The sequence below is a fragment of the Rhinichthys klamathensis genome, unplaced genomic scaffold, assembly GCF_029890125.1.
Source record: "Rhinichthys klamathensis goyatoka isolate OS25496 unplaced genomic scaffold, OSU_Roscu_1.1 h1tg000170l_1, whole genome shotgun sequence".
Classification (NCBI taxonomy): Eukaryota; Metazoa; Chordata; class Actinopteri; order Cypriniformes; family Leuciscidae; genus Rhinichthys; species Rhinichthys klamathensis.
The window spans coordinates 454751-467408 of record NW_026606701.1 but is presented as its reverse complement, the minus strand read 5'-3'; the positions used below and the strand labels follow the sequence as shown (position 1 = coordinate 467408).

At 36.2% G+C, this 12658-nt stretch overlaps 2 protein-coding genes across 2 annotated transcripts; one reads left to right on the top strand and one right to left on the bottom strand.

Moving 5' to 3' along the window:
• Nucleotides 1-926: 926 nt before the first annotated feature.
• Nucleotides 927-4547, bottom strand: sgcb (sarcoglycan, beta (dystrophin-associated glycoprotein)). Its single transcript, XM_056259807.1, has 6 exons — nt 4396-4547; nt 2852-3061; nt 2119-2304; nt 1828-2019; nt 1509-1640; nt 927-1214 (listed from the first exon to the last, which is right to left on the bottom strand). The coding sequence occupies exons 1-6, from the start codon at nt 4408-4410 to the stop codon at nt 1008-1010; spliced, it is 942 nt and encodes a 313-aa protein (XP_056115782.1). The 5' UTR covers nt 4411-4547; the 3' UTR covers nt 927-1007.
• A 2044-nt stretch (nt 4548-6591) lies between these two features.
• Nucleotides 6592-12272, top strand: spata18 (spermatogenesis associated 18). The gene is made up of 12 exons (XM_056259805.1): nt 6592-6891; nt 8089-8194; nt 8343-8458; nt 8600-8718; nt 9054-9149; nt 9314-9448; nt 9536-9767; nt 10043-10201; nt 10423-10598; nt 10776-10899; nt 11150-11215; nt 11982-12272. The coding sequence occupies exons 1-12, from the start codon at nt 6805-6807 to the stop codon at nt 12036-12038; spliced, it is 1473 nt and encodes a 490-aa protein (XP_056115780.1). The 5' UTR covers nt 6592-6804; the 3' UTR covers nt 12039-12272.
• The last annotated feature ends 386 nt before the right edge of the window (nt 12273-12658 follow it).

The following is a 12658-nucleotide window of genomic DNA, read 5'->3' as shown; positions in this document are numbered from 1 at the left end:
AGCGTCAGAGACTGACATGGAAGAGAAGAAATTGTTGAATAAAGTCCTTATTTTTTTTATTTTTTTTTGGCGCACTAAAAGTATTCTCGTCGCTTCATAACATTAAGGTTGAATCACTGTAGTCACATGGACTATTTTAACGATGTCTTTACTACCTTTCTGGGCCTTAAAGTGGTAATAACGTTGCATTCTACGGGGGCTCGGAAAGCTCTCGGATTTCATCAAAAAGATCTTAATTTGTGTCCCGAAGATGAACAGGTTTGAAATTACATGAGGGTAAGTAATTAATGACATCATTTTCATTTTTGGGTGAACTAACCCTTTAAATAATATTGGCCACTTTAAATCCCCTCTTCTAAAGCCAAAATGACCATGTAGAAATAGTCTTTCAGACTAAACAATACAGAGGGTTTATGACACTATTTTAACATTTGTATCAGTCAAACAACATCCCTCTTTTTATGTGGCCATTTGATGATTATTAATGACCGGAGGGGATTGTAAAAGAGTGTAATAATACTGCTCAGAAAATCACTGGACTCAAATTACTCTGCTATGATACAATATATAAAGCAAATGCAGTGAAGGTTGAAAGTAGGCAGCTTAAAGACTGTAAATCACTGAGGTAAGCCAATGATAATGCACGGGGAGCTCTCGGCCATAAAAGAAAACGGTACTGTTTGTGCTCGGACGGATTTATGGTTGTAGGGAGCGATTATCATCATAGAGGTATGTGTGTGAGTGTGTGTTCTTAGACCTCCAATAAAGTTGAGTGGGCATGTAGTAGAAACTGTCCTGGTGGGTGGGAGTGTGAGGGCGGATTGTGTGCATTTTTTGTATATTGCATGTGTAAACTAATATTATAAGCTAATTATTGTCCAGTAAAAAAAAAAAAAAAAAACCCACATTATCATCTATACATCTTTTGGGAGTTCACCCGAAATGTCATGTTTCATTTGAAAACGTTGATGAGCATGTGTATTCCAGTGGTATTCATCTCACTTTTTTCAGTGTGCTGCTCCACAGGGATTGTCGGACGTCTGGCAGCCCATGTTGGGGTATTTGACCTGCACTCTGAACAGTGTCCCATCTGCACACATGCAAAGTTTATACCTCTCCAACCCCTCATTGAAGTACAAGTCTCCCCCCAGAGAGGAGTTTGGTATACGTGAAGGACTGAACATCACTGAACCATTTAGAATAATGCTGTTTTCCTGCAAACAAAACAGAAAAAAACATACTCATACTTGTATGTTCTGATTAATTTACGACACTTTTCAAAAGTTTGGGGTCAGTAAGCAGCTCAACTGTTTTCAACATTGATAATAATAAGAAATGTTTCTTGAGCACCAAATCAGCATTAGAATGATTACTGAAGGATCATGTGACACTGAAGAAGTAATGATGCTGAAAACTCGAACTTTGCCATCACAGGAATAAATTACATTTTAAAATATATTAAAATAGACAAGTTATTTTCAATTGTAATGACATTTTACAATATTTACCGCTTTCAGCTCGATGTCCCCACCCATGCTGAACTCCACAGTTTTGCCCATGATGTAAACTCCCTCGTTGCCACGAATAATGGCCTTACCGTCTCCTTTGATAGTGAGGTCAGATGATGCATTGCTGGTGATCTGCAAAGTATGGCACTGAGTCACTGTACAAACACACCTCTAAGACGATCATAAATCTCATATCAAGGCTTTAAGATTTGTCCTGTGTCGTATGCAGTGTGATTAGGTACATCTATTTGTTTCAAATGAACTCACTTATTCAGGTTTCATAAGCCTATGAGTCAGGACTATGAGTACAGTTGCTTACTCTCTCAGTAGAAGCTTTCTTCACATTTAGAATCTTGACCTCTTTGGGCAGGTGGAACTCATGGTTGTCAAAATCAGTGCTAAAGAACGTCGTCTGAGTGCGGGGGTCAGTGAAGGAGATGCCCAAGTCGCTGACGATAGACGTTTTATCTTCCTCCACGCTCAGCTTAGTGTTGCCTTGCTGGAACACCACCTGTAACACGCAGAAAACCCCTAAATTAATACACATTCTCATATAATCACTCAGAGGATACAGATTTGCAAGAGAAAGTCAGATACTATGCTGACTGACTGGGTTATTGTTGCCAGTAATGACGAGGTCCTGGTCCTTCCTGCCGCCCACTGTGCTCTTGTGCAGCGGGTGAACCACACCCATATCGGCCTTCTGTTTGAAGCGTAGCAGGCCGCTCTCGTGAAACTCCATACTTTCACAACCTCCCGGACCTATCCGTATAACTGTCCATATCACTAGAGTTATCTATAAAAGACAGACAGTGATAATGTATGAGTGTCTCTCTTTATTCAAGTGAGTAGTAGAGATGTAACTGAAGTGACTGAAATGGTTTTGAAAGAAGTCACATGAAAGAAGTCCATGAGTGACTCACATACTCACAAGGCCGCATTTATTCAAAACTGAGAATTTTTAGATTGTGGAATATTATTACAATTTTAAATAACTTTTAAATGGGATGACGAAGCTGAATTTTCAGAATCATTACTCCAGTCTTCAGTATTTTTAGAGTGCAGACCTTTTTTTGCATTTTTTATCATCAATGTTGAAAACAGTTATGCTGCTTAACATTTTTGTGGAAACTGACACATTTCTCCCTGGATTCTTTGATGAATAGAAAGTTCAAAACAGCCTTTATTTGAAATGTAAATTTTGTAACATCATAAATGTCTTTACTGTCACTTTTGATCAATTTATTGCATCCTTGCTAAAAAAAACAATTAGATGCTAGTTTTTAAGTATATCCTATCATATTAATAATATCACAGGCACAACAAACAACCGATAAACTCACAATGAGATTAATGAGCGCAAGCAGAAAGAGTAGGATGACTATGCCAATGGCAATAATGCCCTTGCGACCCCTCAGTCCTGTCTTGTGGAGTCGCTCCTCTTCAATTGGAACATATCCGGCCTTAAAATTACTGTTGTGCTCTTTATTAGCTGATCTGCGCTCGATAGCCTTCTCCCTCATAGATTTCTTCACTGGGGCATTTGAGATTTCCTGTGGATATAAGGAAAAAAAGGATGACTAGAAGTTACAATTATTGTATGTTACTGCACATTTAATAGACAATCCATTACTGCTACAAGTGGCCTGCCATTAAATTTCACATCAACAAGAACCCCTTCAATATTCAGCTTTACTTACATAGATTGCAAACAAGATATTTTCTAGGGTTCTGCTGTCAGTGCTGATGAGTTTAGGTGTAAACATTTTTATAGAAGAACCAAAAATACTTAAGCCTCATTAAAAATGTATCTAATGCATCTAAAAAAACTTTTCCAATTACTTTCAAACAACTGGTTAAGACTCATTTTTAGTGGATTCGAGTTCGCACAGGTGTCCTAGCAGAATAGTCAATTGTGTAGTTCATCATACTATATTAACATGTTGTTCACTAATGTTTGACAGCCACAAAGCATCAAAATGCTTTTTCATCTTAATTTGAACATTATACCTATTACATAACACTATACATCTTATTCTTTTATATAATAACATTATATCTATTTTTGTCATTTTAAATCTAACAAATGTATTTTTTGTTATTAAACTATCTTTTTTTAAATACATACAATTTCAGTTTAATATTTTATTATTTAGTTATATAATTATGCAATGCAATGTTATTTTAAGCATGTCTTTAAATGCCGAAATACCACTGTATAATATAGTGTAATATTTAAGCATATATTTCAATCTTCCCTTTTTAACTATTTAGGATACATTATTTTGAATAGCGCACTAAATAATGACAACTGATTTCAAATTTATGTGAGTTACTTATGTGGTGGTCTGATTTGGGAATATGCAAATAATTACATCCTACATTGAATAATACTGAACTGAAGAGATGAAGTGGCATATTTCTGCAATATTTCAACCATGTATCTTCTTTTAGAATGAATTAACAATAAACACTTTTATGCTATTACAGCGTGATAGCTAAATAAGAAACCAGTGTTGCAGTCTCAGGAATGCAGTATATGAGTTCGTCTGTCTACATGCCTAAAAATAAATGACACGCAACCCTCGGTAATAAATTAGAGCGTATGTATTTAGACAGAAAAGGGTTTTATTTTAAAGCTCCAAAGTATCATCATTCGGTATAACAAGAGCAAACTTAGAAGCAAATGTAACCCTGCAATAATGAGTATTTTTTTCCATAAAAGATCCGGACATAAATTGCGCATATGATCGTTAGCCATTCACATACATCGCTATTGACATCGTGTGAGGTTTGAAGTTAATATACACGACTCGTGTAAGCCCCGAAAATCGCTTGAAAAGCATCACAACGGAGAAAACATTTACATTTCACATTGAAAACAGACCTGCTCCGACGCCATGTTGACCCTCCCTCTCTGAACACACAGACTGCACTGACAGCTTCACACAGCCTGAGGAGAAACCACTGCGAGAGAACCGTTATCCAAAAAATAAACACAAATAGCCAAACTTTCACGTGGACTATACACTTCAAACATGTCTATCCTAAAAAAAGTAATTCCAGAAATACAGACCAAGTTTAAAGAGGGAATGACTTACTTTTAAGGGAGTACGAACTGATATGTTAGATGGTTTGTTCCTCCGCTATAAAGAGCCAGTTGTGAATCCCAGACTCGCCGTATAAGGAAAGTAGCTACAAATAAGGACATTTCCCCCCGTTCAATGTTAACGCTAGAGAGAACCTGTTATTATAACTTGTCTATTATGTTTTTACTTTTATTTCTTTTTCCAACCCCTCTTTCCCAGTTATAAAATATTAACATAAAAAATACAGTAAACATTTTAATGCGAAAATTATAACCTAAATATTTTAAAAGACAATAGGGTGAATGCATGTAAAGTGGGCCACTCTTTGTTAAACGTGTAAATTTAGATAGGCTACATAGAGGTTTTTTTCTTTTCTTTATTACTCTTGTTAACTATGAGGTCCAGCTATAATATTTCAATTTGAATACAGTTGATATAATGTGTTATTTGCAAGATATATACAAATAAACATTTTGAGATCATGCACTCCAGACAAAATTATTTTCAGGTAATGTGAGCCATCCCTGACTGAAATTTTATGAAATCTGAATATCAGAATATTCGGAAATCAGAACTCTACAACAATTAAAAACACGTGCAACAACAAATAGGCAAAATTTGAATAAGACACAAACTGAATATGAGTAACATTTAAAATGGTATTGTACAATTTTTTTTCTGCATATGTTTTCTTATGAAGTTGAATTTATATTGTGTCCGTATTTTAAAGCTTTATATTCTGCATTTTGCTCCTCTCATCATTTCTTCACTCCACAGATTGAACTTAATGCCTCATCTTATTTTCTGCTCTTTCTTTCCTTTTTTCCATCTCTGACTCATAATGCTGATTTCTGTTTTCTAAAAAAGTAGATTATGCATGTTAACTATAAAATAACCAGTGAATGTCAATTTATTTAATTAATTTGAGTGTAATTACTGAAGGTTAAAAAAAAACGAACAGATTTTTAAACATTTTATTCTTTGCATTTTATTCCATGTTAACTGAAGTAACAAACAAAACAGGACACTGTCATAATAATATTTGTTTACATTTGGTGAACAACCTAATTGGCTGGTTTCACAGACAAGGCTTAAACCTATAGTCGCAGACTAAAATGCATGTTTGAGCTGTTTTAACTGAAAGCAACAATGGCACTGTCATATCTTAAAATATGTCAGTTCCAATGTTTTGTCTCAAGATGTACACCAGTAATGTTTTTTTTTTCTATGGCACATTTATAAAAGCTATTTAAATGTCCTAATTGAACTAAGGCCTATAATCCTTGCTTAACCTAAGACCTTTATGTGAAACCGGGCCTATAAATTAAAGGGTTTTCTACTTTTAACCATGTGGGAGTCCTCCTTTGAGGTGTGGCACACCCACCAGTGTCATATTGCATCAACCAAAACTATTTTATCATTTAAAGAAATACCATCTCTTTTATTAAAGGTCATTGTCATGCTCTGAAAGTGTAAACCCACTGAAAATTTAAATTATTTAAATTTTCAGAAAATACGTTTACTGTAAAATATTATTAAAGTTATGTAGTAAAGATATGCATTGCTTTAAGTAATTTTTAAGATTTTAGTTATGTGCACATTAAGGTGTTTTTTTTAATATTATTTATTACTATTATTATTATATAGGCCTATGTTTATGTTAGTGTTTTGTGTGTTACCCCTTATGTTACTATAGGTCACAGTTGCTGGATAACTCAATTTGATCAATAGCTGCAATGCATTGTTTAAAAGAATTCATTTTTATTTAATTGCACGTGTATTATGTCACGTGGTATTACGTTAAATAACGTAAAATCAATTAAGGCATTACACCTGTTCTTCAAGAGAATGTAAAAAAACATCTTCCCGCACTTGACATCTGACACCCACTCAACAGATCACTGAGAACTGAGCTGCAACTTCAGAGAGACTCTGAGTAACATAATAGAGGCCGTGTTAAAAAAAAACATAGCTCGGGCTGTCCATATATACAGCTTGTCCTTATACAGCTATATTTCCTCAAACTGAGATGTCTAGCAAACCGTTGCTACAACTAAAAGCGCGTCCATGGTTTCGCTGAAAGTCAAAGGTGTGAATGGTGGGCTTTTACTAGCAGTAGCCTATAAAAACAAAAGCGCGCACCAGTGCTGCTGGATTAAGTGCACTGGGACGTCCTGAAGCAGGATTACAGCAGCAGATCTGCAGCTATGGCTGACACTTTACGAAGACTGGTGAACTCATCTCCGTACAGTGTTTTGCAAGACAAACTGGAAGCTTGGTACAAAGACTATCATGTAAGTCATCATCATTAACTTACTTCAAACTGCACTTAGTCTGCAGATCTCATGTAACGTTAACCGCTAGACTAGAGTAACGTTAGTTTACATTAGTTGCCAGACTTTAAATTGTTTAGGCACTTATGTGTGATATCGTGCATACATTCAGGAGTCACTGATTCCAGATTGGGATATTTGAGTTTCTGTCTGGACTGAAGGCTGTTTTCACTAAATGCATAACTATTTACATGGATCTGCTTTGTGGGCGGGGTTAAGCATAACTCAATATGCACTGCAACCTACAGTTGATAGTATCTGGAGTTGTAGCCTAGCATCCTGAATTTATATGCTCAAGGTGCTTCTATGTAGCAACGGACATGAGCAATATTTGCTTTATTGCATTTTGCTTTAGCTTTTGCAGCAAAGTTTGGTTTCTATGGACGCTCGTTGTCAGGACAACGGCGACTCCATTCCTGGGTAGTTCTGATAGGCTGACAGGCAACGTGCGCGCTCCCGTCAGACTTGTGTTTTCTGAATGGAGGAACTCAGAAGTTTTTGCTCTATTCTTAATAAGTGGAATTTACAGTATAGTCTTCGCAATTTATTAGAAATGGGGAATTCGAAGCACACGTTTATGTGTCAGTCTTCTAATCTATTAAGTTATTCTTCAAAAATGTCCGTGATAAACATGTTTTCAGTTTCTGAAAAGTAGCCTATTTTTGCGCGTCAAAAATGTCTATTGGTGTCTCAAATTTTTGAGAAATTTAGTAGTTTGTCATAATATTTGACTATTTACTAAGCTATTATGTTGTCAATTGTAAGCTAAAAATAAGTTAAAGTTAAATTAAATAAGTTTATATATATATATATATATATATATATATATATATATATATATATATATATATATATATATTTTACCTTGAAAAAAATATTGAAAAACCATTTTGGCATTTGAAGAACTTGGAATATTAAATTGAAATTTGACATGTAGGCTAACTAAGCACAGAGTTAATGCAATGCCAAAAAAAAAACTAAATGCGTTGTTTTCATGCTACCTGAGCAGGAAGTGCAATATCCGATTCAGCACATTGTTGCAGTTCAGGGGTATTTCACAGTTGCTGCTTAACTTCTCGCTGTTATACCTGATGTTGCATTTACTACCTAGCTATGTCTTCTTATCTCATAACATCATTTGGTCTTATTTTCTCTCAGGTGTTCTCTTGTGACCAGAACCTGAATAGGTGCTGTGAGCTGGTGGAGCTCACCTCTAAAATCCAGGGTCAATTGTTCACCATACTCAATCTTACAGCACAAGAGGGTAACAAACAGAATCACTCCTCTATTTACTTTCAGTATTTATGTATAATATTTAGTCTCATTTAGCTCTAGCATGTACCATAACCATTCCCTAGCTGACTGTTCAACATTAATGTTCAAGCAGATTCTATGTCCTTGTTTTTCTTCAGGGGGACATTATTCAGGGGTTGACACTCTAAAATCTCGCCTTTTACCATGGCTTGGCTCTTGCTTCACCATTGCAGCTTCGTCTGTCTCCACAGATACCAGCCTTAGCCTCATTCAGGTGAGCTGGACATCCAGAATCATCTACAGCTGTCTTTAAATGGTTCCACATGCCTGTTTCATGAGTGAAATAATGATCCTGAGTCACCACTTGCCCATATACATGTGTATCTCTGTGTTGGCTTTTGTATGTGCCGGTTAGGAATCTGTGGAGAAAGATCGCAAGATTCGTGAACTGTCCTCATTTCATGAGAGTGACATGCTGAAAATAGAAGACCGGCTGTCTTCTACACGTATGGAGCTGGATTCAGTTAAACAGGAGTCAGTATCATAAGTCTAAACTAGATTAAAGCCAGCATGGAATGAAATAGATCTTATTGTGGATTATGGAAATCATCTATATGAAGTTTCTTTAAAAATAAAAGGAGGATAAAATAAAAATCCTTTAAAAATAATAATAATAAAAAAATAAAATAAAAATTCTGTTTATAGAAATTTCATAATTTCTATTTTAGGTGAACTTCCAATTAAACATAAAATTCTATTCATTTATCCTTATACGCAATACATCATAGTACAGAAAGGTTCACCTTTTACATTTTACACTTCATACAAATAAATCAAAATAATTGATTGTGTTATTTATTTGTTTCCAGGCTTGCTGACACCCAGATTGAACTGGATTCCACAAAAAATAAATCTGCAACTACCCTGTTAGCCACAGAAGATGAAATACTACATCTAAAGGCAGAGTGAGTCAGAGATGGTGAACTTTACTGAAATTTCTATTTATATCTTTGTGTGTTGAACATTTAGACAGTTGTATGAGCTGTATGACTGCTGAGTGTCCATTTGTGTACTAGAAATTGAATTGAATTGAATATTCATATTATGTTAAATAATGGAATTGTGTCAGGTTGCGAGTTGCTCAAGATCAGGTTGATCAATATAAGAGAAAGCTGGATAAACTTGATGACTATGAGAGGCAGGTCAGAATCCTACGAGATGAGGTCTCGTTCCTCACCGCTGAAAAAACTGTTCTACAGGAGAGGTACATTTGACATAAAAAACACCTCGTTGCTTAGTGCAAATGAGACTTAAGTAAGCCTTAATACTTACTCTTTCAACTCACTTCCAGATTGGTCAGGAGCCGTTCACCTAGTCCTCTTCCAAGGCGGAGTCGCTCGGTTAGCCCCGTGAGAGGCGAGTCTCCTACACGCGCCCAGCTCACTAGTTCCTCTCGGCATGCTCGGATGATCTCCCGTTTCTCAGACCTGTATGCCACAGAGAGGCTGGATTCCCAAAGTCTACTGCGCAGATACATTGACGACCTGGAAACAGTCCAGAGGATACTTTTTATCGCTGTTGTGGTAAGAATGGCTTTGGTTATCAATTACCATCCTGAGATAACTGCTAATGTAGGCTAGTAATAATGTCATGGTCCCTATAAAGTCATAGAACATATTAAAGAAATAATGCTCCATTTAATTTTGAACTAATCTAATCCAAAATGAAAGAAAAATAATATTTCTATGGAAATATTTCTCTGGAATTTTGTGGAAATAAAAAAATATTACACTATATTATATTATAAAGCAGCAGGTAAGATGCTGTATTGTAATTAATAATTTGTATTGTCCAACAGGAATCATTTCAGGCTGCTAAACTGGCCTATCGGCAGTTTAAAGGACGTGTGAGGAAGACACTTTCCTCCACTCATATTGGTCCTGAGAGTCTGGAGGATGCAGTGGTGGATTACATTGTGAGAAATCTGGACCTGTATGATGTGCAGACCAGCGTTAATGTACGTTTGACCACACTTTTTGTGATTAAGTATAGCAACCCTGATATTCCTAATAAACACAGTTTTATTATTAAGTTTTATTTTGTCTTAATGCTTTCATACATCAGAAATTACTTTTCTCTTTTGTGTTGCAGAATCCCCCCCAAAAAAAATACAAAAATTAATTTTGTATTTTTTATATGCTTTTGTAAATTTTAATTGTTACATTTCCATCTGTTTAGGAAGTGATCAACGCAATGAACGTAAACCCACGCATCTCTTTCCCTCCGGAGGTGGACTTTGTTCTGATCAGCAGCTTCATTAGGGAAGCATGTCGAATAGCATTTGCCATGCAAACTCTTGACCCACCACTGGACCTGGCCTTCAGCTCAGATGGTGAACTCTACAGTGATAATAAGTGAGTGGAGCTCATAAATCAGACACACTCACACATACACAGCAACACGTCTCAAGGGTCTTGAGATGCATCTATAAAAGTTGAACTCACAGTGTCTTAAAAAAGCAGTGCACATTTTTTTAAAGGAGAAGAAAAAACATATTGAGACACACCCATCACACTTTCTCTTCCTCTCAGGTACAGGCGCAGTTTTGACTCTGAGTTCACCGCTCCACTGGTGGCGTTTCACGTGTGGCCTGCACTGTTGGAGGGAGACACTGTCATACTGAAGGGAGAGGCGGTCACTAGGAGAGGAGCTCTGGTATGTGGAGGCCATTTGGAGAAAATCAATCAAAATAGCATTCATTCTAGTCATGACATAATCATACTGCATTAAAAAGGAGAAAAGTAGGGGAAGAAAAGTTTTTGTTGAGATTTTTGTTAATGCTATTTAATAGGTTTTATGCATTATTGTTAAAGAATTATAAAATAATGGATTTAGATAGATCTAAAATGATTAAATAGTCAAATGTTTACGTTTGTGTGGATGTAATGTACATGTTTTTCTCTAGTGGAGAAGCAGGAGTCGTAGTTCCAGTCCTGTTCGCTCTCGTTCAGGAAGCCCCAGCCGCACATTTGTGAGTTTCTACTGAACGTTTGACTCTTCCAATTCAAGGGATAGGCCACCTAACATTTTTAATTCTATCATAATTTCTCACCCACACGTCTGAAACCTGTATGATTTTCTTTCCTCTGTGGAACACAAAATAAGTTTTTTTATAGCAGAATTTCAAAACTGCTGTTTTCTATACAATGAAAGTAAATGGTGCCCATGGCTTTCAAAAAAAAAAAAAAAAAAAAAAATTCTGTGAATAATGATTTAAATCAGTCTGTTCATCACACAAAGCTGTCATTTGGCTTCAGAAGAGTTGGAATATAGTGCAATGATTACACTCAAGTGCCCGGTGAGAGTATATGAACCATTTTTGTAGTACTTGCATGGTGCGTTTTTGCTCTTTGGAGCTTGAAAACTCCTGGTACTCATGCAGCTTCATTGTTTGACAGAGAACAGCTCAGACGTTCTGCTACTTCTTTTGGACTCTCAGAAGAAAGTTAAATCATACAGGCTTAGAATGCAAGTAAATGATGACAGAACTGTGAACTATTCCTTAAACATTCCCAAAAGTAAACAAGTAAAACAATATGGTCCACAATGTAGTTTATAGTCCACAATTCATATTAGTTTAACAATTAAGTTTTCTTCATATCTCTCTTGCACACGCTTCCTCGGTGAGTCTGAGGGTTAGTACAATTTTGTTACAAATTCTTCCATTCTTCTCTGCGGATTTTGCCAGCTGCTCTGTGAGTGATTTTAAGCTGTATTCTTCTCTCTCTGTCTGTCAGATGCCCAGTCGTAGTCGAAGCCCTTCCCCTGGACTTCTGTCAAGTAGTCGACTTTAAAGTTTGATACCTGACCTCACTTCACTGGAAACAGGACCAAACAAAAGCAGAATAATCAAAACATAAAAATATTTTTTCAGCTTTAATGTATTCTTTTCTATGTGTGGGATGAACTAGAAACTAAAGTGGAAAACAAATACCTTTACAAATGACTCCATACTTACGAAGAATGGAGTCATTTGTCATGTTTAAACAGAAAGCACTATTTACAAGAGAAAATCCTCCAGAGGATAGAGCAGAGCAAAACCAAACACCGGTCAAGAATTAGAAGTCTAAAACGAGAAGTTTTGAAGAGAAATGTCGGAGGATTTCGATATAAGAAAAGAGGAGCTTGAGTTTGTTGCCCAGCCCTATGTTTGAACCGTGAGAAGCATCTAAAGCTTACACTACTCCTACATCCACGTCATACATCGCATCAGGGGTTACTCTTTTGGCGTAAGTCAACTTGCGTAGGCCATCTGCCGGAAGCTGATAAAGTTTTAAATATGGATATTTTTCTTACAAAAACCCATCGCTTTGCTACAGAAGGCCTTTATTAACGCCCCAGAGCCATATGGATTACTTTTATGATGAATGGATGCACTTTTTTGGACATCAAAATCAGGGCCGCCGTTCACTAC

Excerpts from the sequence above, each read along its gene's own strand:
- sgcb (XM_056259807.1), bottom strand. Across the intron at positions 2,305-2,851 it reads TTGCGCTCATTAATCTCATT|ATAACTCTAGTGATATGGAC; the intron begins GTGAGTTTATCG and ends TGTCTTTTATAG. Across the intron at positions 1,215-1,508 it reads GGGACATCGAGCTGAAAGCG|GAAAACAGCATTATTCTAAA; the intron begins GTAAATATTGTA and ends TTTTGTTTGCAG.
- spata18 (XM_056259805.1), top strand. The coding sequence starts at position 6,805 with ATGGCTGACACTTTACGAAGACTGGTGAACTCATCTCCGTACAGTGTT. Across the intron at positions 9,150-9,313 it reads ATACTACATCTAAAGGCAGA|GTTGCGAGTTGCTCAAGATC; the intron begins GTGAGTCAGAGA and ends GAATTGTGTCAG. Across the intron at positions 10,599-10,775 it reads GAACTCTACAGTGATAATAA|GTACAGGCGCAGTTTTGACT; the intron begins GTGAGTGGAGCT and ends TCTTCCTCTCAG.